This window comes from Rhizoctonia solani, chromosome 6, assembly GCF_016906535.1.
Source record: "Rhizoctonia solani chromosome 6, complete sequence".
Lineage (NCBI taxonomy): Eukaryota > Fungi > Basidiomycota > Agaricomycetes > Cantharellales > Ceratobasidiaceae > Rhizoctonia > Rhizoctonia solani.
The window spans coordinates 2,015,638-2,041,700 of record NC_057375.1 but is presented as its reverse complement, the minus strand read 5'-3'; the positions used below and the strand labels follow the sequence as shown (position 1 = coordinate 2,041,700).

Genomic DNA, 26,063 nt, shown 5'->3' with positions numbered 1-26,063 from the left:
AACTATAATAGTCTCGAGCGCCCGTCTGTTCCAAATATCACAGCGGCCATCAATGTAGACCGACCAAATTCTCCATCCCTTACCTCACAAGTGCTGTGTATTCTATATAAACTTCGACCTTGCCTATTGAAGGGCGCCAAATTCTAAAGGAAGTGTGATATCGATGCTATAATAAGTAATCGAGCCCGAGAGTGTATGGCCCTGGCCCGAGATAAATAGATTGTTCCTAGATTTAACAAAGAATCGGTCGCAGTTTATCGATCTAGGTAAGAGTAGATTTTATGGGTATACAGAAGCTCCGAGCATGATCACACGACGCAGCCAGTGCTGAGCATGGTACCCATATATACATGAAGCGGGAAACCAGCACTTATGGGATCACGTGACCGCCGGCTCACCGATCACGCCTAGCTGATAGACGAGTCAAGCAACGCGATCGGCGTCTTTCCCTCCCACCCTCCTTCCATTTCACAAAGATGTCGAATAAAGATGGCCCACTCGCCATAGAATCGTAGTCACGTCTTGGGGGGGGGGGTTCAAGCGTCTCCCCGCCTGCCGGTTTGCACTCGGGATTGTAGCTGTGGGCCTTCCCATGTAGGCATACCTGCGTACACCCGTAGCTGTCGGAAATGAGAGGCTCTAGGTTTAACGAGGATTATCAATGATTTGCGTGGCCCGGCCTCGATAGACATTGATAGTAGTGTCCCTGAACATTAGAATGAGATCCATTGCGTGTTGACGGTTGGTTTACAAGGTTAATTTGATGCATTTTAACGCATTTACCTATACACTAATACTTTGTGCCGTTAATTCTTCCTTTCAAAACGTACACAATATGCATGTAATGTAATTTTTCTGCACTCTTTTATATATGCGGTGAGGTCTCGCAACTCCCTTGATGACCAAGCCGGATCTTGCCTTAGGCACAACAATCATAAATACTGTATCCCTTTTCTTGCAATCCTTCATGACACCCCTCCACTGATCCAATTATATACCAACTCATCCATCTCCAAGGTTGTAATAAAGATAGCTACATCGTACCTTAAATCAGTGATGAGAACTAGTGTATGCTCGTAACATGCGGGAAGGTACCTGAGTCTACTATGTCTGACTATGAGCGCCTATAGCTAGTCGATTACGACACCTGTTCCTCACGATCTTGCTTAAGCGATGACTTCTTTCCCTAAACAACACCCTATACGACAATGTTTGTTCATCATAGCCTTCTCAATACAGCGGTCTGCTTTTAGGTCTATTGTATCTTCCCACCACCTATTCCGTCTGGGTTTAAAACATGTCTGTTGCAAGCACACCTCCAAATCAATTTAGATCCGAGCGTAGTCGATATACCTTCCGACTGTTGGATCCTGCGACCACCAATGGACACTGTGTTATTCAGGCCAAACCTGAGCCTGATTCCTCTATTCGATGGAACCCAGATTGTCCCTCAGATTCCCAATTCAACCTATCCGCGATGATAGGAAACGATAACGCCTGCTTCAAGTGGGGAAGATATGCATTCGAGAGAAGTGGCTGTGATTTTAAACTCGTCGACGAACCTGGCACTTGTGCTTGTTTGCTCACCGGAAAGCTCGTTGATCTGAACGGGGAGTACAAGGATGCGTTTATCAACATCGATGAGAGACTGAAGGTCGAAGAATATATGATGTTGGTACCAATGAGATATATCATCGGTTAACTGGAAAGGACAACCCGGCTCCCGAGGTGATTAGTGGCTTCTTATCAACCGGAAATGAACTTCACAAGACTGTTGTAACAGCGTACCCTGGTTTTATGTTTTGACGGTACTTCAAATCATTTTAGCAACAAGGTAAGCTTTGCTCTATCCTGTAATTTATAATGACCCTGACTTGCCACTAGAACACCAATGTTGTAAAGCTTGTCGAATTACTAAAAAAGGATGATCCTTCGAAACAGATGGTATGGGGTCAACCACTGACTATTCGATCCTAATCAAAATCATAACAGGTTTACTACCAAGTATGGGCCCAATTTATACCGATTATGGGCTGAATTTACTGATTTAAAAAAAACTAATAGACTGGAGTGGGGACATATTCTCCCCCTGGGATGTTGACATCTGCCGGTTTAGCAATTGCCTCCAAACTAGACGAGGCGGTAGCATGGTTGGTCATTCAACTTATCCAATTAGGGTATACTAAAATATCCGATATACACAGGTATCTTTATCAACATGTAGGTCAAGCCTCTCTAATGCTAAAAACCCCGACCCAACTCGTTCATATCCCTAGGTTATAGATGGATATAGGTATCTTATGGAAACCTACCGCAGTGAGTGTGCCAGATCCGTTGGGTAATCGATCTCAAATTGGTTGCTTGTAGTGGGTGATAGAATCGCATTGTTTGGTTTTTCCCGTGGGGCCTTTACAGCTCGAGCACTTGCTGGGATGCTCCATTCAGTAAGTTCCAGTCATATTACCTTTTAATCTCTAAATACCAAAGTCATTATAGGTGGGATTGCTACCTCAGCATAACGTAGGTATGAGTAACTCAGATATCGATGACTGGAAAGTGAACTCAGCACGCATGCCTAGAGCACATTCCGTTCGCATATGAAGTTTATAAGAACGGTAAAAGTCATACAAACACTCCCGCAAATACTGCGTTTAGTACAACAACCAAGGCCAGCGCTCGAAAGGTCGATCCAGCAGAATTCAAGCGGACTTTCTGTATTCCTATTACAGTAGACTACGTCGGGGTATGGTGAGTGCGAGCAGAATTTAGTTGCATTTCTACTCTAACTTACCGCTAAAAGGGACACAGTAGCTAGCGTTGGTTAGCATATTTTATTTAACTTGTTCGCTCTTTTTTCATTGATCTTAATTATACTTAGGTGCACTGGTTCCTCAGTCTCTCCCGTGGGTTGACTATAATCCGAGCATTATGAAATTTAGGTGAGTTCGGGTGCATGATTTCCTTTGCTCTTGGGCAGATTTGCTTACCCGGTATACCAGACAAGCGCTGGCACTAGACGAGCGACGCGGTAATTTCATCCCTAGTGTTTGGGATCACCGCCGCACAACAATTGTCCAGGATGTCAAGGAGGTTTGGTTCAAGGGTGAACATTCTGACGTCGGCGGTGGCTCTTCGGGTTCAGAAAACAATAATCACAACATGCTCAGCAATATAACATTGCGGTGGATGGTCCGTCAGACAATAGAATGCGGAACGGGCATTCTCTTCGATCATGCTGCCATCGAGCTGTACCGAAAAAGAAATATCCTTGAGATCCCATCGGCTGAAGGACCAAGGCCTGGAAAGGACTGGATGAAACGATTGGCTGAGTCAAGGAAACTCGATCAAGTGGATATAAAACAGGGTATATACGATTCGATTGGATGGTCACTGCTATGGAACGGGCTGGAATACTTTGCATTCACGGCAAAGCCAACTAAAACAATAAGATGCGAACCAATTGCATCACGCTGGTATGTGTCTCACTTGAGAGTTCGCTCTTACTGACCCAGCGTTCGCTCGGTGCATATATAGGCCGCACGCAAAAGCAGGACGGGAAATATTTCGATTCAGAGAAAAAGATCCTATCTATCTTCATAGTTCTGTTGTGGATCAGTTAGCATCATACGGTCCTGTCATACACAAAAGGGATTATCAGCCCCGTGCCAGGTGGTATGGGTACGGCAAACAAGAGTGGCCACGCATTGAAGATGTATCTCCGAGTACCGAACATGGCTCTCCAACATCAGGTGCCAGGATCCCAGACGACGCTAAATTAAGACTTAATATGGTCCGGCATTCAGCTTCTAAAAAACGTCGCTGGGGGTTATGAAATAGAATAAACTTCTGGGTTATGAACTTGCATCTACAATTACGACTGTGACAGTTTCTCAGGTACATTTCGATCTAGAGGCTCAGTTCTGTGCTCCTATATTGGGCGGGCTCATGTGCGTAGCTCGATTTTCATGTTTTATCGAATGATCATGACATAGGCAGTATTGTAACAATTGCAACTGATGACAGAAACAAACCATGTACAGAAGAGGGTTCAAAGGATGCGGAGCCAGGAAGTACCATATTACCAATATAGTAGAACCCTTCGCAGACCCTCAAACGAGCCGAGCACTCACATTGATTGACCGCACTGACCCTCAGTGGTACCACCTGAGATGCGAGCGCGAACGCTCTCTGAGGCAGAATCGATCATAGTTCGACCCGATTTGTTGCATCTTGATTCCTTATTTGAAGCACTATACTTTAATCTGTGTACTTTGCTTCTCGGTAGTCAAGTCTTTGCTACCATGGTGGGGTGTATGCATTGGAGATGCTTGCCACCAGTTGCACGTGACCGTCGGCTTGGCAAATGCTGTGTCTTCGGTGTCAGAAATTGCCAGACAGCCCGGCATGCGGCCTTGTTCTTGTTCTCGCAAGAGTTCTCGACCGGTTCGCTTAAAATCCGATCTAGTTCCATGCATGCCTCTGTAAGCATCAGGTTCTATCTTTGACTATAAAAAGTGGATGCCCTCGAGCCAGCGGGTTTAGTCCTTGGAAATGCTCCCCGACAATCATTTTTACTCCACGCTACTTGGATATATCAGTCTCGCGACATGTGTGGCCATCGCGCTTCCACAAGCATTTCTCCATTGGAGGAGAAAGTCGGCAAAGGGAATTAGTTTGACTATGCTGTGGGTCAGTTTACGTCATTTACCCCGCATTCTGTAACCTAAGTCTGACGTTCCCGTAGTTGTGGCTTATTGGTAGGGATTGTGACCCTACGGATTGTATAGAAATATTTACTACAGATACAACCGCCAGGCGATATTGCCTCACTTATTGGTACTGTCGTACAAGGGCTCTTACACACTCTCGTAAGCTGAGAAACCTGGTCCGCCGCCCTGCGCCTAACCTCACAGGCATTCAGATCATCCTAGGCGTTATTAACGGGCTCATTGACATTCTACTTATTTGGCAATGCTACCACTATGCGAAATGGCAACAATTTGCTGCCATGCTGCGCTATTTTCGTGGACGCGAGCGAGGTCCGGGTGCATCATCCGCTCCAGACCAACCGCCCTCAACGACGCCCACCCTGACAGCCATAACTGCAGCTCCGCCAGAGAAGTCACGAACATATAAATCCACTTTCTACCACACAATTTATGTCCTACTGGTCGTTGGGATTTCCATCATGGTTTGGGGGCTGGTTGTAGCAAGAGTTCGGAGAACTGCCAATTTGCGTGCGGGAGAAGATGGGACAGACCCAGAGTTTGAAAAGGTTGGAGCAGCGTTTGGCTGGCTCAGCATGGTCATTTATAGTGAGTCGGACATGTGTCATTTTAGCTATTTGAATGTATCTTACGTGCTATTTAGCAACCTCTCGTTACCCACAGATCTATAAGAACTGGAGATCTAAATCATGTCACAATCTGAGTATCTGGATTTTCGTACTTTTGATCATCTACAACATCACAAACATTGCCGTATGTATTTCAATTTCTGTGTATTCCTTCTTGATTCAAACAACTCTTGGCACCAGTCTATCCTCGTGAAGTCTACCAAAAAATCGTACTTGATCGTCAATCTCCCATGGATTGTGAATTCCGCGTTCAACGTTGTACTTGATCTTTTTGTAAGTCAATCCCAGGTGTTTTCAAGGCCTCTAGCTGATCGCTGGTGAACAGATCATGGGCCAATTTGCCTTGTACAGAAAGCATAGAGGAGCCGCTAATGAACCAACGGTGGCGCCCACAACACCTGAGGGGATGGACAAGGAGCACAAGGAGAATGTGTAGTCCCGCTGTAGTCGAGCATTCGTTTTGTGTATATATTATAGAGTTCGTATACTATATGCTCTTTCGGGAAGACCATTTATAAGTGTGACATCAAATGAATGCAAGGTCGGGCTCAGGCTATAATATGTATCAAATCCAGGTCCACGCCACATACGCAATCTATTATATTGAAGACTTTCTCTCCAATAGAAACGTACATCCGAAGAGAGTTCTAGTGTGCCGCGCTTCAGGAATATCTATCAGAACCAGAGTCGAAAGAGCTTCAGCGTACAGTCAACTCCCTCTACCGGAAACTTCCATAACCGCAATTATTTAAAGGCGACTGAATTGCTTAGACCCAAATAGGGTATGGAGTAAATTCAGTTTTAGCGCAAAGCTTGCGCCATCAACTTGCGAGCCGAGAGAGTTGACTGTACTTATAAGAACGCCCCCAGCTGCAGCCGTTTGGTGGAAAAGGCCATTGGTATTATTTTAATGGTAGGATGGTTGGGTAAAATAAAATGGTAGCAGGGGTGTTCTGACGGAAGTGAGTGACTCCAGAAGCGGCGGACTCAGGCTCATCGATTAGCCTTAAAAAACAGATTACGGAAAGTGAATACGCCTTGAATATACTAAAAATAGGGCAAGAAAGATGACTCGGCTCGCCATCTTCGGTGTGTAGTAAAAATAAGTGAAAGGTGATTGGAAACGTAGGCTAGGGGTGGTGGGTTCACGCCATGGGTAGATGTTTAGCAGATTTCAAGCATATATATCCAAATAATTATAATCTTATCGATACAAAACAATCCTCCCTAATTCGACGACTCGTATAAAACCTCTTTAGTCAATCAAGTTTCTTATAATGGCATCCTGTACTTGATCTTCAGCAATTGAATGGATTCGAGTTATCAATCCAAGCTAAATCCACGGATCCCTCACTCCAGTTATCTATATACAACCATCATCGATCTACTTAGTTATCCTGGAGAAAGGTTTTACTTCTTTATATGGAATAGTAAGAGTATGCTACATTAGGTCAATCGTTCAAAGCTAACAAGTAATAATGTTGGTAGTCATTCCGTTAAACTGGAATGATTACAGATCTTGACTGAACATAGTCGTCCCATGTAACAGGCGCCCCTTCAGCACCTACGCCATGCCACAGGTGACGCAAAATTTGATTCATTTGCGGTCCATAAAAGAGCCACACTCGTGTATCTTTGAGTAACATGAGTCTTTCGTAAATAACTATCCGGTGTTTTTCCAATCGCGCTGCTAAACCGGCCTGCATAGAAATTCGTTAATTGGATCGGGCTTAAAACACATACATCGAGCTTACAACGACATAGTGAGTAAGCATATGTACTCCAATTGGTGAGTTAGACACGGTTTCTCCAAGTTGAACTATTCGATGCACTGCAGCTTGCACACGCGGGTCGTGGGAGGAAATCCCACCCATGCCCTAGCAATTGGCTTTAGATGTGTTTCCTAACGATAGAACGGAGTCTACGAGCATACCATGTAAATATATATCAACGCTATATCCCTCCAGCTTTCTAACACTGCCATCTTTGTTACTCTAGTGTTCTCGATGGTCGACATTTCCGACCTCAAAGTAGGCGTCTTCCAGGCTAAAACACGCTTCTCCAAGGCCTCCCAGCTATCTGGAGTTCCTCTCGAACCTGCTCTCCATGAGTTAATCTGCGATATAGCCTCGGCGATAGCAACAGGGACCCCCCGGATCCAATCGAATTCAGAGTCAAGCTCCTGATCGTATCCATAGTCTAACAGTGGCGGAACTGCGAGCAACAGCGAGGAGACCGTGTCATACACGACAAAGCGCTTAAGTTCGAACATTGGTGAAGTGAGCGCTCGGGAAAACGAGACGGCCAGGTTATTATTGGATTGCTCCATGTATAGACTTGAATCAAGAGCGATGAGTTGAAGAGCCCTAGGCAATGACTTTCGAAGCAGTCTATAACCCGAAACACTGTCTGCCAAGGCGAATCTGAAAAACGCTACCTAACAACGGATTTTATTTCTTATTGAGTTACTGGCCAAAGGTTACGCCTACCTCAAGTTCCACCATAAGTTGATCCGCCACTTCAGTCAGTGAGAGACTGTCGTAGGAAGATGAGGTGACCTTTTTTTCAACATTCTCGGCCCAATCACCATGTTCTCGAATTGTTGAATCGTGGGCCTGGGTACTTAAACCAACTGTCTGGAAGAAGAGCGTTGCCCCCAGGGGCAGAATCAATCTGATTTTCTTGGATATGATCACCTTAGTCGCTATAAAGTCGCGAGTTGCGGGCGGAGGTGTTATAAACCAGTAGTTAATACGCTGGAAACGAACTATATCTTGTTAGTTGTAGAAGCATGCATTAGCCAGGATGCTCCAGCTTACATGCATCGATGACACGTAAGAGACGATTCTCCCTCATCGTTTGCGCTATGTCCACTGAAGGAGGAATGGACTGGCATAGGCTTTCGATGGTTCTGCTCGTATGAATACTGGTGGTTTTAGTGGTAGAAGTTTCGCGGCTCGATGCGCGCGAATACACGCTGAGCAGCATTTTATCTTGCGGCCATAAGCGATTGAAATTCTCCGTAGACTGAGATTCTGAGGTACTATGAGTATTGTTGACCAAAGGAGTAAGCTCGCTGATTCTGCATAACAAGGCAGTTCCTAGGGTGGATGGTCTGAAATCACAATCTGTATCATTGGTAATTGATGTCGGCTGCTTTTCAGAAGTCTGGCTCGGAAGCGTGTAGGGAGCGGGTGTCTGATTGGAATTAGTAAGAATGTTCGAGGGAAAGTGTAGACTCATAATCGTAATGAGTTGATGTTGATTCAAACTCACCTCCGCTATTTTCTGTACTGAAGTAATTGAAGGAAGGGGCTTCAATTGGGGAAGAGTATGGTGAGTGGGTGGTTTTCGACGTATCCTCAACAGAGGATTCTGATAGCCGAGGCATTCAAAGCCTCCGATCAAGCATGTCCCACAGGATGGTTTGGTCATGTCGCGTTTTTTCCGCCTAGAAAACCGATATTGGACACAAGCGTCGATCGATGTATATAGATGACCCACCTCCTCCTGCATGTGAAGCAACTAGTACGAGGTGGCCCGGGTTTCAAAGCAACACGGGTCATTTTTTTGTTATAAGTGAATAACAATAGCTGGTGTTCTGTGGGGTCACCCGCTTGCTTTAAGTACACTGACACCCGGTCCCGAGCCACTGCCAAGTGAGGGTCAGCGTGTGTGTCAATTTCCGTCGTCACGTGGTTTAGTCATGTTATCAAGCGATCGACGAATTCTTGAGAGCCTAGAACCTTAACTCTACTTGGCTACGCTACTCGAAGTTCTATGGTGGGAAGCGGACCATTCAAGACTCCGATTAGCACCGATAATAATTGTGTTTGGGTAGGTCAAATAAAGGCTTACATACTACAAGGGTCCGTTGTTGAGAATTGATGAAAAAAAGAAACAAGAATGACTGTCCCCCCTCAGATTGGAATAATTGCATATCTCGATCGAATGTAGTCATCCCATGTCACTGGTGCGCCCCCTATACCTACGCCATGCCACAAGTGATATAGTACTTGATTGAACTGGGGTCCATGAAAAAGCCATACCCGCATGGCTTGGAACGAGGCAAGTTTTTCATAAATATACACCCGATGCTTTTCTAGCCGCGCTGATAAACCTGCCTATATGAATCTGAGTCAGCGATTGGGTGGGGGAGGGGATCAATGCGCATATATCGAGCTTACAACGAGATAGTGAACAAACATGTGAACGCAGATTGGTAAATTTGCTACAGTTTCTCCAAGGCAAAGTATCTGATCCACTGCTGCCTGCACACGGGAATCATGAGACGAAACTCGACACATGCCCTGAAGTGTGGTTTCGATCACGTTTGGCTTCACTGAAATATGGATAACAGGAAATTGAGAACACACCATGTAAATGTAAATTAATGCCACGTGCCGCCAACCCTCTTGTACTGTAGTCCTCGCTATGCTGTCATAGTCGACAGTCGGGTCCCTTTCGAGAACAGTAGATAATGGTTTCCAAGCTAAGACTTGTCTCTCCAAATCTTGCCACTTGCCCAGAGTTCCGCTTGACTGTGCTCTCCATGCATTGATCTGCGATATAACCCCAGCAAGAGTAACGGGAATTCCACGTATTAAATCGAGTCCTTCCTCGTGCTCGTTCTCGTATCCATAGTCTACTAAAGGTGGAGTTCCGAGCACAAGTGCTCCGATTGTGTCGTATATAACGAAGCGTCTGAGTTCAGATTGAGGTGAAGTCAGCGCACGAGGAAACGAGACGACCAGGTTACCGTCCGGACATTCTATGTACAAGCTTGAGTTGAACGCAACCAGTTGAAAGAATTTAGGTAATGCCCTCTTGACTTGATTATAAGCTGAAACGACATCCGCAATAGCAAATCTAAGAAATGCAAGCTAGCCACGATTGTTCAGGTTTAATTCTATCAATCAAATGAATTATTTACCTCAAGTTGAATCAGAAAATACTCTCCTATGTCGTTCCGCGACTTATTACTACGGGAGTTCATGAGACACTTTTGTCCAAATTTGTCCATCCAAGCAACGCATGCCTGAATCATTGGCCCACAGACTTCAACACTTTGGTGGTCAAGAGCTTGGAAAAGTTTGGCCCCCAGGTACATAGCCCATGTCATCCTTTTCGATTTTTTAGCATGGAACATCAAAGAATCGTGCATCTTAGGTGTAGGAGCTATAAACCAGTAACTCATACGACGGTAATTGTCTGGATTATCTTGGTAGTAAGGCTATGTATGAGGCCGGGCAAGTAACTCACATCCACCAATAACACGTGCAATATAATCATCCCTCACTATCTGTGTTGCATCTACTGAAGGTGGAATAGATTCGCAGAACACCCTGGTGATATTTTTGAGATCAAAGCTAATCGATGTCGTCCTGGAAGCTGTATGGAAGGACTGCTCTGAAGAAGAGGGTCGGAAAATTGAAGCAGTTGCCCGATGTTGGTTCTGGAACCAAGAGTGGTCGACATCCTGAGAGGAGGCCATGGTAATCCGATCTTCATTTTGCAAGGAGATTGCCTTATTCGGCTTGTATAACAGCGCGGCTCCTAATATTGAAAGGTCACAATCTACGTTTGCATTATTTGTATTCTCCTGATCTTCGAATGATCCGATGATAGAGGAAATGCCTGTGTGAAAGGGGCCAGAGGGTAACTTTGAAACATAGAACCGAGGTCAAAGTGATTGCCATACCGAGTATCTTGATCTTACCAGTTCTGTCGGAACAATCGGGGAGATTGATGCTGATCGGAAAAGCATCGGCACACTGGGGGTACTTTGGTTGCCACTTGTGCCGATCGCATCCTCTCTGAGCTCAAAAGGTTCATGATCGTCTTTTAAGTACATCTCGCAGGACGGGTTGAACGTATCACATTTTTTTCGCCTGTAAAACTGAAATAAAACACGGGTGGAGATGGGTGTACATACTAGCCGACCTTTGGTGACATGTAAGACAGCTTGTAGACCTAGGAAGCGGTCCGAGGCTCGTAAAAGTGCGAGGCATCTGTTTAAAATAAACGCCCAGCATTCACTTAGGGCCCAGGCAACTTGGTTTAAGTTCGCTGGTACTCACGAACGGCGTTAGTCAAACATGGCTGACACATCACGTGATTCATTTATACTAGGCTGCTCTGGCTAAATTTACTTAATTTGTCTAACTCCAGCTACTGGTCGTTGCAACTTACACCACATAGATATAGTCTATTCACCCTCCCTCTAAACTTGCGACGCATTCCGTATACAACCCCATGAACTCTGAACAGATTTATGTTTGTGTAAATCAAAAAGCCAAGTTTTGGTCGGACGAAGTGCGTATCAGTTGAGAGGTCAAACTAATCAAGCTAGGCCCAGATTCCTCCCAACAAATCAACTCCATCGCCGGACTTCCCGTAAATTCCTTTCAATCCCAACCCACTTGGTGCAGTCCACGTGACGGTCGAGCTTGTTTGGGTACCAGCTCCCAATGTCCTCCCGCTGCTCGTCCCAATGCCAACATAGAATACTCTTGTATCACTGTTGTAACTACCAGTGTCAACTCGCAAGCTCGTGATCCTTTCGCCAGAACTGAGAGTAAGAGTCACGGGTGTTCCGCCGGTGCCCCCGTGTTTGAAAGTAGTCCCCGTAGAAAGAGTGAGGGAGATGTAATCAAACCTGTTTGCTCCAGATAGGGTAATAGAGGTCAAGGTTGGTGTGCCACTTGGCAGAGATGGGAGGTCGGAGAACCAAGTTCCCCCCGATCCTCCCGCAAGATCTGTCAACCGCCTCGATGTGGAAAGCGAGTAGGTGAATGTAGTTGTAATGGGATAATGGTCCGAAAGAGGATATCCGGTCGAGTTCAAGAATGCAGAATCTATCACTAATGGTTGGTATATACGGATTCACTAAAACAATACTACCTACTTTCATTGTTAAAGCGGGTGGCGGTAAGTGAGAGTGCTGGACCAGAACGGTATAGAATCTTGTCAACGGTTCACATGCATTCGTTACACCTGCTCCGTTATCAGGACAGACAAGTGCAGATGAACCTTCTGCGGGGGCACCAGAAGAGCTACGGATAAGCTAAATGGAGGAGAATTAAAATAATTGTTCATTACTGGGGGCTTGTACTTGCCTGAACCCATGCATCCGTGAATCCGGCACTCGCAAATTGACGAATTACATCTCCAGCTCGGGTATACCTCGCATTGGTATCGCCATATACGACCACAGCGTTCCCGACCGAGTTAGTGTTGATATAAGATATTACCTAAGCTCAATGTGCACTGGTCACTAAAGATAGAGATACAGACGATAGAAAATTAGCACGTACTTGAGCAATGTTTGCATTTCGAGCAGTGATGTCAGCTGACTCGGATCCAGCATCTGTGTGGAGATTGTAAATGTCGACATAACGCCAGTGTCAACCCTGGCTCGCAGAAGCTGTGAGAATTTAGTTCCAGAGTCGGCCTTCCTCCACTGGAATACGTACGGTAAATCCCTTTGGTGTCAAGCAGTCACCACTCCCGACCGCGCATTTGGACCATGTTACTCTCTGAAGGTCGATGAAAGGATAGTTGGATAAAGTATTCAATCCTGAGCCAAACGGAACACCACCAGAAGTAGCTGTCCGATAGGCGTGCTTATCACCCGCATAGAGGGCGGCATGGTAGTTAAAGTCCTCTCTGTACACAGCGTTCAGCTCTATGCCATTGAGACTTGTTAGTGAGGACACGAACTGTACATTGACTATCCCATAGGGAGCTAGTTTAGGAGCCAGAAGTGGGGTGTTTGTTGCCGGATTTCCAGAGGATAAGAGCTCTACGTCTCATGTAAGTCTTGTCGAAGTGAACTCAGATATGGGAAAGAGATACCAGGCAGTCCCGCTAGAGCATGTTAATATTCATACTGATTGCAATTTTGGGTAGACGTACCAACGTTATATGAAAGTACACTGAACGTCCCACTGGAGGCTTGAGCGGCAGCATATCCAGCCCAAACTAAAACCGAGCTAGTGAATAGGATCATGTTGCCCATAGTTGACCACCATTAAGACATCCTTCGCATTTTAAGTAGCCTACACGTGAAAATGCCAAGCTATTCGAACCCATGCGTCGCATGTTTCGGACATCGAGAATATGGCAACGCAAACGTGTGCGCCGAAGAAGTATGGTTTTAGTTCCATAGGTAGCACAATTTCAGACAAACGTAGGATATCATAACCCCAAAAAGGTTATTTCAGGAAATTTGAGACTTCTCAGTGGTTCAAGCGTAATTTGGTCGCCCACATGGGCACACAACGCACGTGAGATTCCCAAGTGTATATAACAGCTCCTCACGTGATATCGCGAGTTCTTGTCTTCCTCGAAGGCGACTGCGGACGAAACATTCACTGTCACTAAATTGTTGAGCACATTGCAACAAGTCACGTAAATGACAGTAGCATGCAATTCTAATAAACTTCGAAAGTAATGGGTGCCAATACTGTACGCTAACAGTTCGTGCCAGGACTATAACTATCTTCGACATCTATTCTCACGCAATGTAAAGGATTGACACCTATATCTCTTGGTCCCTCGGTTACACAGGAAATTGTGTAGTACAACCCGAATCCATACATCACTTTTACAATGTCATCTCTCGACTTTCCACTGAACTCGCGGTCTGGGGTCATAAAATGCTCTTTCGGTGAACCATTATACTGCTTCTTATAAATGTCTTACAGAAGTTACTCTAATCTCACAATCAAATTGCACAAGGCTTATAGCGCTTATATGCGTTTGATCATCGGGCTCAAGCACTTTTTGGTTGAAATAGTAGTTCAGGTCTTCAACAGCATGCAGCATCTAACAGTTATAGCAGATTGATCAACATTTCTGTGATAAAAGCAATGGAATAAGGGCTATACGTATCCCTGAATAGCCAGGCACAATATGGCCCTCCAAGTGTCAAATCTCTTCATCTGCTAGTTTTGCATCGATAGCTCCTATGATTTTTATCCAAGGTGAGTCAATTAGGTCAATAAATCGAAGAAACACTAACCAATCGCATTTTCAAGACTTCCAAGTGCTATGTAATCGCAATTTGCATCATGCTTATCCCTAGGGGCCTTTGCGATTTGTTCAAGAGCAATAATCAAGCTGAGCTTATATATCATAAGTGACGGAGCAGTCATTACCAACCGAAGAAAAAATCTCGTTGTTATCCCCCTCGATTTGGTTTACCATGTCCGCTGCACTGAACATAAGAAGTTTGGATGAATCATTTCACTATGATATGAATTACGATGTTAGGTTTATGTATGGCTATACTAGCTTGATGCCGTGTATATACTATGAAATTCGAGGTCAATATATGTTGGCAATATTATATGCGACGAAGAAGACCGCAATACTTAAACTCTAGAGTTACACATTTATCCTAAACGAGACTACTCGCACGTGCAAATGCATAATCATTATTTGATATGAACAGCTCACGTGACACACGGACTGACGTCTTGACTTCGATCTCAACCCCTAACTCCTCATTACAGTAAGCGCAACCATGTCACGACCCATGAACGATGAAGAAGTCGCGAGCGAGTTGAACAAGATGGTAACTCATATGTGCTCCCAAGCGAAGAGAAAGATGTCAGTTAACCTGGATCCGGTGGTTAGGTCGCGTTCATTCGTCAGGAAGCCATGGAAAAGGCACGAGAGATCAAGGTCAAGGCTGATGAGGACTTTAACATTGAAAAGTGATTCAAGTATAACTCCGTCTGAAATGGGATATTGATAGTGGGTAAATTGGTAGGCCAAGATCGTACGTGCAGAAACCCTCGCGATCGACGCCGAATACGCAAAGAAGAGGAAACAGGCCGAGACGGCGGTCAAGATGTACGTTTCTCCTCTAATCTGGACTCGTAACTTTGATTGAACTCGGTTAAAGTGCCCAGTCGACGCAAACGAACAAGTCTCGTCTCAAGCTTCTCCACGCGCGAGAACAGCATCTCTCTGAGCTCTTTACAAACGCACGCAATCAGCTCCTCGAGCTCTCCAAGGACGAGCAAAAGTACGAGGATTTGTTGAAGAGCATCATTGTTCAGGTATGTTGCTTACAGCTGACTAGGTTAACGCTTGTGATTGATAGAGTGGTGGCGTAGGGTCTCCTTTCACTCTTGGAGCCTTCTGCAACCGTTTCAGCGCGTCCGAAGGATGTTGGACTAGTAGAGAAAGCTGTGCAGGCTGCGCAAGCTGAGTATAAGGAGATCAGTGGACGGGATGTGGAAGTTAAGGTTGAAGATACCCTTCCCGAGAACAGGTGAGCAAGAGCCACCAGCCTATATATAGATAGGCGACTATCCAAATTGGGGCTCAATGGCTGATTGGGACGTTTGTTTATCCAGTGCGGGTGGTGTGAGGCTTGTCAGCGGTAACCGACGCATTACGATTGACAACACTTTGGATGAAAGGTTGAGACTTTTGGAAGATCGCGTACGTCATTTTATCGTTTTGTCGCCTTCTCTTGCCCAACAGTCATCTTTATCTCGTTTCCGTTGATTGCGAGTTATCTCTTCTCTCCTCCCCAGCCACTTTTGAATCCAGCGTCATGCTCAGTTCATTGATGCCTCATTATTTAGATGCTCCCCGAGATTCGCACGGACCTCTTTGGCAAGAACGAGAACCGCAAGTTCTACTCTTAGGCCAACGACCCCACCTATCCGAATGTGTATATACAACCGCAGCGCGATATAATCTTACGAAATCAAGAATTTTGATTAGATTAATTTGATTGGATAAACAAGTTGTCGAGTTGATTTAATTAATTGACCCGTCGAGGCGTTGGTCGATCGATATTTCCGTGGGCTTTGGTCGAAAAGCCCCGTTGAACAGTAGTATGTGTGGCACGAACCCCCTCTTCACAGTAACTCCAGTTTCAAGGTCAACCATATTCGACCTTATCTTTCCTTCCTTTAGGTAACTCAAACCACACCGCAGCTAATATAGGCTTCAGTCGCCCTGGTTATCTACAATGTCAAAGCGACAGAATCGGAGAGCCTGGTGCGGGTTGATAAGGACACCAGCATTGTCTTAGCCTTGCCACCTGAGCTAGCACCTACTACTATCTCCATCTCGTCCCAGATTATATGTCGAATGAAGTAAAGGTCAGGCATCTTCAAGCGTATGGGCATGATATTCATACGAGGGCTGGAGGAAACAAGTGCATGGAAATACAACAAATAAACCGGAGCAAAGCATATGACATTTTAGACCACTGTGCCTGCGTTGGAGGCGATACGCGGCCAGAGGTCAGCCTGCGTAAAATCATATTAAATAAATATTGCCCAAAATGGTTGGTATAACAAACTCACGCATTCTTTTGCGACAGGTCCGGTGATGGCAGAGCCCTTCATTTCTCCCTTGGGGTTTACGATGACACCGGCGTTGTCCTCAAAGTACAGGAACACACCATCTCGTCGGCGCCAGGCCTTGCGTTGGCGGACGACGACAGCAGGCATGGCTATGGCAAAAATTCAGCCATTAATCGCAACAAGATAATGCTCTATCGACTCACTCTTCTTCCTCAACTCGGGCTTTCCCTTCTTGACGGAAGCAACAACCATGTCACCAACACCAGCATCTGGCAACCTGTTCAGGCGGGCTCCGAATCCATAAGGCTCGATAATGAAGAGCGTCTTGGCCCCAGAGTTGTCTGCGCAGTTGAGGACTGCTCCGACAGGCAGACCGAGGGTCAGGCGGAATTTGGTACCAGATGCGGGGGCTGCAAGTGTGTAAATTCAATGGGTGTAATAATGTGGTGTTTTTTAACCGGCAGATATTTCGAGGGAATGGATGATTGGAACGCATGGCAAGAAAGAAACCAGGTCAATTGGCGACATTTTTGGCAGACGCAATAACCACATACCCTTGGACATTGCGCTAGAGTTTTGATAGTACCGAAGTCAAAGAGTGTACTGTTGATCCGGATGTAGGAATGCTTCCGAAGCGGTGGCGGTGTGGTACTGTACAGCTCCTCTGAGGTGGCGGTGCAAATTCTCCATTCCGGGAAATTATGAGTAGTGTTGATCCTTCATGGGTGAAGTAGTCCTATGTCGCTATATATGGCGATATTCAGGGCTGTTCTGAGGTACTATTGAATTATATCAATGCCTGCTTCTTCGACTTGGCTGTGCTAAATATATGATCTACGCCGAGTCAGATCAGACAGGCACAAGCTATGCGCCCATGTACGTTTCTAGACTCTTATTGGAGCGCTGAGATACTGCGTATGCTATGATACTGACACTACCTCTCTGCTATTTACTACTATATTCCTCTCAATGCATCTTATTAATTCGCCGAGTTATCCAACAATTTAATTCAGCTATCGCTCCCAACCTCGAACGGCAGAATTAATCTACTGCACATCACCAACCAGCCAATCAACCTCTGTCACTGAGGCTCTGTCTGGACCATCTCCACTATTCCTTTCCTTCATAGCCTTATACGTATACTCCTGGCGATCCCTCTACGTGTCTGTAGAACCATCTTCCCAGCCCACTTATCCTGATCTGGGTCAATGATCGGGCGTCCCGGGCCACTCGGGCCTGCTTATATTGGCAGCTCCCCCTCTCGTCCTATCAACGCCACAACCATTAACTATACCTTACGACATGGACGACCGGCTAGCTGATCAATTATCCTCGCTCCTCGAGTCCACGGCATCTCTACAACGTACACTCGCGCACGTAATCTCTCAGCTACCGGTAGTACCCGCCAAACAACACATTCCGAGCATGTCCGATTTGAACCTACAAACCCCCGCATCCGCACAAGCTTCTATCCTCGCTCCCGGTGTACCGATCCTTCTCGCGGGTGGCAAAAGGACCACTCGCCTAAGCAGAGAGTTATGGCGGAAGCAAGGTCCCGATTGATGAAGGACGGCTGGCCGGATTGTGACGATACTGATATGCACGCCGGTAGACTAACCGAAGCAATGCTGAGAGTGAGTAGCATCAACCTCGAGAACTTGTTTTTCGGATTGCTGAGAGGCAAGGATTCGCAGATGGGAATGGAAGACATGGATAATTTTATGACCGAGGTGGGTACGGGTTTCCCTTCCCTCCATGATCAAAAGAAGGACTTTTGAAGAACGGGTCTGATGTGGAAAGGCATCGAGACTGAATTGTTCGAATATGGCCATATCTGTAAGTTCTTCCTTCTTTTTTTTGCCGCCCAACGATGAGATCCGACTGAATGTGGTATAGGCGACACTTGTTTCAGCTATCGTTGCAACGTTCATGTCGGAGACGTATAGTAATGTCGAGACTTTGCATATGCGCGTTGTGAATGGACTGTGGTTCTTGAGTTTGCTCTTGAGGTAGGATATCAACGTAAATCACTCTTTCATGATGATATTCATATATCTTGTAGCTTGGCAACTGCCACACTTTGTGTATGTGACTGAATCCACCTCATTACATATCAGCTAATGTTTCAGTCTTCCCCTTTGGTTTAATCCAATAGATGCTGGGTATGTTTTCACACAACGCACACCTTTTGTCTCATACCCACTGTCTTTCATACAGTCAGTGAATGGTTAACTTGGTCAACCTCTCAAGAGCTCCGAGACCTTTCGCTCCTCTATCGTCTTATCAGGACAGCATTTCGATCACTCTTCATGCATTTATCCATTTTTTTATTCTTTGCTGGGTTGCTAGTTCTGATGTGGAACGAGAGTACGGTAGCTGTATGCGGTATGTCTCTTTACAATTTCCACCCACAATCAGTCGATTAATCGAATATCCAGTGGTTCCATCCCTAGCATTGGGATTGTTTATCGTAAGCTTCAAGCCAAACCCTCTCCTCTCGGAAAGACTTGTACTCTAACGGGATTGTACTGTAGCTGTATTACGTATCCGCAACTGTCCGGTCTCCGCTTTACTCCCTTTTATTCGACATACGACAATTTGACGATAAGGACTTCCGAGGGCTGAGGGTGCAAATATGGCAAGTTGTCTTGTCCCGGAACACTCGATTCAGCGCTTACTTGTAATATCCATATCTAAACCAGGACCCCATTCACGCTTGGCACTCACCACCTGGTCAATTACTTGTTTATTCTGGTTATCAATCCATACGCAAGGCTGTGCGAAAGTGGAACGCTCGAAATGTAAGCCCCACTCGTCCCAAATTGATATTCATTCGTATTGATTGGTACAAAAGTCCGAGCTCCTCGAGCCCAAGCCCCAGAGACCTCAGCTACGCGATGACCTTCCAGACTCTGAAAAAACGATAACACTAGCCCTGGAGACCGCAACCACCAACATGAACGTAAACGCGAGTCAAACGTTGTCCCCCATTTCAGCTACTACTAGAGATGGATCTCCAGGCCCGCTGAGACAACGCGGGTCTGGTCCGCAGCTGAGGCATAGAGGACCTTCTCCCTTGCGCGATTGTTCTCCGCTGGGAGTTCGCGGTCCTTTGTCGTCGGGTGTCGAGTCCCCCCAGGCGGTTTCTCGAGTCGGTACACCCGTTAGTATGAGCGGCGTGGATCTCGTGGATCCTGAGGCCGAGCATCAGCGCAAGTTACGGGCCACTAGATTGAGACGGTTGACAGAGCATGAGATTATGAGGCCTGTAAAGAGCGTGGGCGGACGGTCGGGGGATGTGTAATGGTAGTGTGTTTTGATGTTGTATGCTTCTCTAGTGTCTATCTCAATTATGAATTCAATCGTCCTTTCTTTTCTTTGATGTACCAGAGGTTGACGTATTTCAGGTCGATCAAAGTTTCTTGGCCGTAGGACGGCGGGAAAGAGAAGCGAGTAAGTGCAGGAAAACGATAGGATTCAGTGTCCATGTTATTATACAAGAAAACTAGAGCAAAGTTTTGTGGTTAAAATATAAGACCGTCAATGACTCCTACGGCAAAAAACGCAATGCCGGTTAGTATTATTCCTGCCATGACACGAAAAGCAGATGGTTTGCTTTTAAGTGACTCGTATTGTTGTCGGGCATAACTTAGATTGGGTTGCGGATTCACATTATTCTAGACTAGTTTTAGTAGACTAAAACGATCGTAGGCTGTTTCAACTCAACTTACACCAACCATCTGTTCGATCCTAACCCGCAAATCCGCCTCGATGTGTGCTCCAGCAGTAGTTTCATTGAACGCCACCCCATTGTCCACGATTTCACGTTGAACTTGGAGGGTAACTGGGTCGCGTGTCGCAAAGAGTCCTACAATTTGCTGCGCGTCCTGGGTCCCATACTTGTTCCGAAGCCTTCGAACCTGGATGTGCTTTGTCCCAGTAGAGCCAAACCGCCTGATATCGGTAACTATCTCTCGTTCCCGTCGCTCTTCCTCTTCGTCCGAGTCTTGTTGCCACCTGTTTGTAACCAGCAAGACGCGATCGAGGCAGTCCTCCCCACACAAGTCCTTAAACATCTGAATCAGTCGTGTTTCTGCGCGTAAGACTTTTGATTCTTGAATGGATCTTAAATATATAAATCCGACGATTCTTAAGTTTCCAGCATATCTGGGATACCAATTTCAGTCGATTGAAGTACAGTGTATAGCATTGCCGATAAACCCAGGACTGACCGAGCAGCAAGCCATTCTGTGATATTCTTGAATACGGGTACTTCATCCCCATCGCGCGTGTCCTGAAAGCCGGGTGTGTCGACAAGCTGAACGTAATTATCGCCGTATTTTAAAAGAGGGATGCCCTTGTCGATGACTTGATCGGTCTCCGAGTCAATGCCGTGCCCGATAACCAGGTTGCTACCCGTGGCGGTATTGATAAACTAGACTCAGACAGCAACCATCGTGATTGATAGTGATTTTATGACCTCTATTCGGGCAGGTAAAGCTACATACCCTGGATTTTCCAGAACCCGATGCACCACATACCCTTTACATCAAGATCGTCCGTTATACTTGCATAAGCATCAAGGCCGGTTGTTTTGTTTGTAACTACTAAATTAACTTACAATACTGTCTTCAGGTTTGTTTCGTCAAGCTCATCGCAAAGTGGGGTTTGTGATGGTATTAGCATTGCCTTGTGGGGAACACAGCACGAATGTGGTGGAGGTGACAACGCCTTGACCCTTGTCCGATTGATGCTCCGCCACCTTGGGTGAAAGCGTCACGTGGGTTTTTATCCCGTAAATTCCGACAATTAGAACGTGCCTCGGAATAAAGTCAAAAGATTAAATTGAGCAGAATCGGTTTCCAGTACATGAAATAAACGGGTGATATGCCGAGTGGCGCCTCAACTCGATTCCATTCTTATATTGAGCTACAGGTATGGAGCAACCGTTGGGAGACCTTTGACTTTCAGCACCGTTTTAGAAACTGTTGGTTAAACTTTCTCTGCACACAACGCGGGCTAATCCTAACGATCAATGATCGCCTCTGATACCATAATTTGCAATCCCCTTCATCCCTTCATAACGGTTGTCTTTCAACCAACTCGGACAGGCACCGTCGCTAGGTGAAAAGACAAGGAATATCCAGAGAGGCGGCTAAATATAGTTTCACGGAACGATTTTACTTCCGTTTAAATGATCGGGTCGGAAGCACTGCGTTTCTTTCCTTGACTTGTCCTGTACCGGAGGTAAGATGTCAGTGCGATCAGTGGCTCTTGTGGAAATCTGACCGTCAGCCTTCGGTGAGGGGAGCGGGCTCGAGTGTGGGGTAAAGGGGAGAGGCCAACCAGGTCGACCAGCCACAATTTAATTCATGTCCGTGAGCAGCCTATTAGGAAAGATGTTGGTATTGCCATTTTACGTAGTTAATGACTTTACATTTTAAAATGTACATAGATCACTTTTGGTTAAAAAATGTCGTGTAAAGATGGGCTGCCGCATGTAGCCCAATCGTACTGTGTCATCGTAGCACTTGGTCTTCCGAAGATCAATTTAAGGTCAACTTGAGTACTTGTGTTTGGCTACTCACTGCTTGTAATAAACTTGTTACATACATGATGATAAACCAACTTTCCATATATCCATGTATTTTACCAAGATCGTGCCTGATCAATGCAATCTCTGTTGGTCGAGTGAAAGTTGAATGATAGCCGACCAGGGTCATTGGAGCGTGACGATAGTGTTGACATTGAATAAGACATTGGGAACTTTTGCCGGCAATGTATTGGTACCCTTCAGCATGGAAGGCATGCAAAGTTTCTGTTTTGCTCCTCAAACGTCATGGCCCAGCCCATTTCAGCGTGTGCCGGCGGTAAGATGCCAGGGCGATCAGGGTTCTTGAAGCGTGGACCGGCGGCGACATTCGAATACGAAATTTCCCTCCATGGTCCCTACACGACCACCATCAGCCCGTGCAAGCTCGGGGATTCTCGGACACTTGGCATTATTTGGAGATGGAACCACTCCCGAGGTCGAGGCTATACGAATGAGCGCTCTCGGTTTTGATTCGCTGCCCGCGTGTCTCCGGTTCTGCTCAGTTTGTTTATAAAAGGAGCGCTCGTTGCTGGGACAGCCCTGCATCTCGCTTGCTTTCTCCTGAACTCTCGCTCATTATACCTCTGTGTGGTCTTGTAATTCTTCTTGCTATTATGTCCTCGTCAAGGAGATCAGCCGTGCGTTTCGTCGCACTCGCGACATTCCTTGTGACAGGTGCTGCTGCCGCACCCAAGGTCTTGCCCAAACCTGGTCAGCCAACCAAATCTGGGAAGCCCGGAACATTTGAAGTGGTAGGGGACAGCGGTGTCTCTGCGATGCAACTTTTCTTGGGAACCGACAACCGCGTCTATATCGTTGACAAGACTGAAAACAACCCCTCAAAGGCATGAATACACCGACCTGTCCGTTGGCTTATGACTTACAGCCTATTTCTTTGCCTAGGTAGGAAACCCTGAGCATCCAGCATGGGCCACCGAATACGACATCAATACCAACACAATTCGTTCCATGGACGTCGTCACAAACTCATTCTGCGCCGGTGGAGGTGTGTTGGGGAACGGCACTTGGCTGAACGTAGGCGGCAACCAAGGTACGTACACACCACAATGCGGTCCCAGATTCCCCGTCTTGGAAATAGGCGGATTTCAGTGTCCGTCCCAAGGCGGATTTCGATTGCCGCATCGACTACCCTATTCAGTTCCTGGAATCTGACTTGTGTATTGGTTTGGTAGCCGTTACTTGGGGTGGACTTACCGCTGCCAGCCAGGACGGTAAGGATGGTCCGTATTATACTGTAGATGGAGGCAAAGCGTGAGTGTTTGGGTCCTTGAATTTTGTCTTGGATCTGAGTTTTGACATGGCCGATCAGTATTCGGTTGCTCGATCCATGCGACGACAAGAAATGTAATTGGCGAGAGATGTTCATGTCAACTCGCCGTTGGTACCCCACCCTTGAAAACCTCGAGGATGGAAGTTTAATGATCATCGGAGGAAATCTATGGGGTGGTTTCGTGAACAGCCAAGGGCAGGTGAGCATATCGCCGACGATGGATCGGAATTTTCAGCTGATCATTGCATGCTTTCAGAACAACCCAACTTATGAATTCTTTCCTTCTCGAGGTGATCCCATCGGGTTGAACATCCTTACCACAACACTCCCGGCCAATCTTTACCCTCTGACCTGGCTCTTGCCCAGCGGCAACTTGTTTATTCAATCAAACTGGAAGACTGAGGTATTCGACTACAAGGCCAACAAGGAGTACTTCTTGGATGATATTCCACATGCGTATGCAGATCTTGGTCAACCATTACTTCTGATGCTAATATGAGTTACAGTGTTCGGACATACCCCGCCAGTGGAGGTACAGTTATGCTCCCCTTGACTCCGAAGAACAATTACACCGCTACTATCATGTAAGGAGCACCTCACTCTGGCTGACTTAGTGTATGCTTATCATGTCGTCAAGGTTCTGTGGTGGTTCCGATCTGCAGCCCGATCAATGGACTGAGACTTGGGCTATCGCCGCGTACCCAGCCGATTCATCATGTGTCAAGATGTCCCCTGATGTTTCAGGAGAATGGGAAAATGACGACTCGCTCCCTGAAGGCCGGTAAGTCTACGCTCATGAATCTCTGAGATTAGTCGTAAAATGTATGCATCCACGTAGAACCCTTGGTAGTATGATCTTGCTGCCCACCGGTGAAATTTTCATGGTCAATGGGTAAGCCCGAGATGGTGTGATGTTTTAAGCTCCTCCAACTAAAACCTTGTTATTTTCCAGCGCAAACCTTGGCGTCGCGGGGTACGGAAACGTTAGCTGGGCAATCGGCCAATCCTACGCAGACCAGCCTATCTACAGGCCCATCATCTACAACCCGGATGCTCCCGCTGGATCTCGTTGGTCTCGTGAAGGTTTGAGCGATAGCACTGTCGCCCGCATGTACCATTCCGGTGCGACTATTCTACCCGACGGTTCTGTTTTCGTGAGTGGGTCGAACCCGAACGCGGATTACAATGTTGGTTCCAATGTCAAGTATCCGACCGAGTAAGTCTTCACATGACTAGTAAATTATCGTTTGCTAATTATTTATCAAAGGTATCGCGTTGAGCGTTTCTACCCTATGTATTATTCAAAGCGTCGCCCCGAACCTGTTGGTCTTCTTAGTCAACTCTCCTACGGAGGAGGTTATTTCAATGTAACGCTTTCTTCGGAAGACCTGAGCGGAGATGCTTCGAATATCGCAAAAGCCAAGGTTGTTATCATCCGTCCTGGGTTCTCGACTCACGCTCTGGTAAGTTCCAATTTTGTTGTTGTTACTTGCCTAGAATCTTACCATCAAATACTAGAACATGGGCCAACGATACATCCAACTTGACTCTGCTTATACCGGAAACGAAGATAATTCGGGTGTACTTCATGTCTCACAGCTTCCGCCTAATCCTGCAGTCTTCCCTCCCGGCCCAGCACTCATCTTCGTAGTCGTTGACGGTGTGCCTTCCATCGGTCAAACGATTATGGTCGGCTCGGGTAAGATCGAGACCCAACCCACTCAAGCTGCGGCATCACTCCCACAGAGCCAAATTGCATCTCAGAACTCACCTGGAGGGAACAGCTCATCCGGCTCGGGTAACAACAACAGTAATAGTGCCATACGATCAGGCCTCAATATCGTTTTACATGGGGTGTTTGGACTGGCCCTCGCTATATCGCTAGCTTAACGGCAATGGCGCCACGGATTCTCGGTTTCTTTCTTTTCGGTCTTTCATGTTGATACCTCGTTATTCTATTTGGACTTCCATGGACAGATTGGGTCTGCACTGAAGCCCTTTATTATGGCTTTTCCTCGGTGTTTTGGGCGCATACATGTATATTCTAGTATCTATTCCCACACTCCTTTTATCGATTTTACGCTGAATGAGCTTTCCATATATCACAATAGATTAAATTTTATTGATCTTACTAAGTAGTTCTCAGAACGCTGGATTCCGGGCAATTACCATGAACATTGACGTTTCGATAACACGTCTGAGTTTCAGCTTACCCCATTTTGATTTGGTGACGTATATGTTCTATCACACCTTGTCACGTTCTCTTGACGCCTTGAGCACCAGCAGCCTGAAATTTCCATGGTTGATGCCTTCGGAAATACTTAGAATCTAACCCTTGCTTTAAAAAACCAACCTGGACTTGAATGTTGCTATAATGGTAAACTTCGTGATAGGAAGCTGATGTGCATGGAAGGTAACCTAATATGCGATAATTAACCGGGCTTGGGACCGGTAAAAATCCGCCATGGGTTGGAAGTCAACAAAGTA

The 26,063-nt window shown here is 46.1% G+C and overlaps 8 protein-coding genes across 8 annotated transcripts; 4 read left to right on the top strand and 4 right to left on the bottom strand.

The window, feature by feature from the left end:
* Positions 1-1,297: 1,297 nt before the first annotated feature.
* Positions 1,298-5,792, top strand: RhiXN_06058 (CVNH domain protein; the record flags this gene model as incomplete). The annotated part of the gene is made up of 22 exons (XM_043325874.1): positions 1,298-1,671; positions 1,828-1,834; positions 1,885-1,944; positions 1,993-2,004; positions 2,065-2,150; positions 2,205-2,220; positions 2,277-2,316; positions 2,368-2,444; positions 2,497-2,520; positions 2,567-2,748; positions 2,801-2,820; positions 2,879-2,939; positions 3,000-3,473; positions 3,535-3,790; positions 3,838-3,947; positions 4,599-4,689; positions 4,745-4,757; positions 4,816-4,868; positions 4,922-5,315; positions 5,371-5,480; positions 5,537-5,629; positions 5,682-5,792. The coding sequence occupies 22 exons, from the start codon at positions 1,298-1,300 to the stop codon at positions 5,790-5,792; spliced, it is 2,664 nt and encodes an 887-aa protein (XP_043181306.1).
* A 1,060-nt stretch (positions 5,793-6,852) lies between these two features.
* RhiXN_06057 (Fungal specific transcription factor domain) lies at positions 6,853-11,210 on the bottom strand (the record flags this gene model as incomplete). Its single annotated transcript, XM_043325873.1, has 11 exons — positions 6,853-7,056; positions 7,111-7,233; positions 7,290-7,793; positions 7,846-8,123; positions 8,176-8,554; positions 9,406-9,480; positions 9,544-9,627; positions 9,733-10,239; positions 10,290-10,567; positions 10,619-11,018; positions 11,076-11,210. 11 exons carry the CDS (start codon positions 11,208-11,210, stop codon positions 6,853-6,855), a joined length of 2,967 nt encoding a protein of 988 aa, XP_043181305.1.
* A 494-nt stretch (positions 11,211-11,704) lies between these two features.
* On the bottom strand, positions 11,705-13,376 carry RhiXN_06056 (uncharacterized protein; the record flags this gene model as incomplete). The annotated part of the gene is made up of 8 exons (XM_043325872.1): positions 11,705-12,213; positions 12,264-12,299; positions 12,353-12,411; positions 12,673-12,782; positions 12,832-13,024; positions 13,079-13,160; positions 13,214-13,225; positions 13,274-13,376. 8 exons carry the CDS (start codon positions 13,374-13,376, stop codon positions 11,705-11,707), a joined length of 1,104 nt encoding a protein of 367 aa, XP_043181304.1.
* A 1,509-nt stretch (positions 13,377-14,885) lies between these two features.
* RhiXN_06055 (V-type H+-transporting ATPase subunit E) lies at positions 14,886-16,023 on the top strand (the record flags this gene model as incomplete). Its single annotated transcript, XM_043325871.1, has 7 exons — positions 14,886-14,936; positions 14,999-15,046; positions 15,135-15,217; positions 15,270-15,426; positions 15,484-15,641; positions 15,727-15,814; positions 15,961-16,023. The coding sequence occupies 7 exons, from the start codon at positions 14,886-14,888 to the stop codon at positions 16,021-16,023; spliced, it is 648 nt and encodes a 215-aa protein (XP_043181303.1).
* Positions 16,024-16,587: 564 nt separating this feature from the next.
* Positions 16,588-17,220, bottom strand: RhiXN_06054 (ribosomal protein L14p/L23e; the record flags this gene model as incomplete). Its single annotated transcript, XM_043325870.1, has 4 exons — positions 16,588-16,635; positions 16,693-16,841; positions 16,896-17,102; positions 17,151-17,220. The coding sequence occupies 4 exons, from the start codon at positions 17,218-17,220 to the stop codon at positions 16,588-16,590; spliced, it is 474 nt and encodes a 157-aa protein (XP_043181302.1).
* Positions 17,221-17,994: 774 nt separating this feature from the next.
* RhiXN_06053 (uncharacterized protein) lies at positions 17,995-19,996 on the top strand (the record flags this gene model as incomplete). The annotated part of the gene is made up of 11 exons (XM_043325869.1): positions 17,995-18,177; positions 18,225-18,422; positions 18,493-18,528; positions 18,589-18,701; positions 18,755-18,776; positions 18,848-18,854; positions 18,910-19,077; positions 19,131-19,162; positions 19,227-19,319; positions 19,395-19,493; positions 19,547-19,996. The coding sequence occupies 11 exons, from the start codon at positions 17,995-17,997 to the stop codon at positions 19,994-19,996; spliced, it is 1,401 nt and encodes a 466-aa protein (XP_043181301.1).
* Positions 19,997-20,216: 220 nt separating this feature from the next.
* Positions 20,217-21,378, bottom strand: RhiXN_06052 (50S ribosome-binding GTPase; the record flags this gene model as incomplete). The annotated part of the gene is made up of 5 exons (XM_043325868.1): positions 20,217-20,369; positions 20,424-20,859; positions 20,925-21,127; positions 21,201-21,234; positions 21,314-21,378. The coding sequence occupies 5 exons, from the start codon at positions 21,376-21,378 to the stop codon at positions 20,217-20,219; spliced, it is 891 nt and encodes a 296-aa protein (XP_043181300.1).
* Positions 21,379-22,634: 1,256 nt separating this feature from the next.
* RhiXN_06051 (glyoxal oxidase) lies at positions 22,635-25,466 on the top strand (the record flags this gene model as incomplete). Its single annotated transcript, XM_043325867.1, has 12 exons — positions 22,635-22,768; positions 22,803-23,100; positions 23,189-23,320; positions 23,385-23,557; positions 23,616-23,775; positions 23,833-24,032; positions 24,083-24,160; positions 24,214-24,357; positions 24,415-24,468; positions 24,529-24,792; positions 24,844-25,039; positions 25,095-25,466. 12 exons carry the CDS (start codon positions 22,635-22,637, stop codon positions 25,464-25,466), a joined length of 2,205 nt encoding a protein of 734 aa, XP_043181299.1.
* Positions 25,467-26,063: the final 597 nt, after the last annotated feature.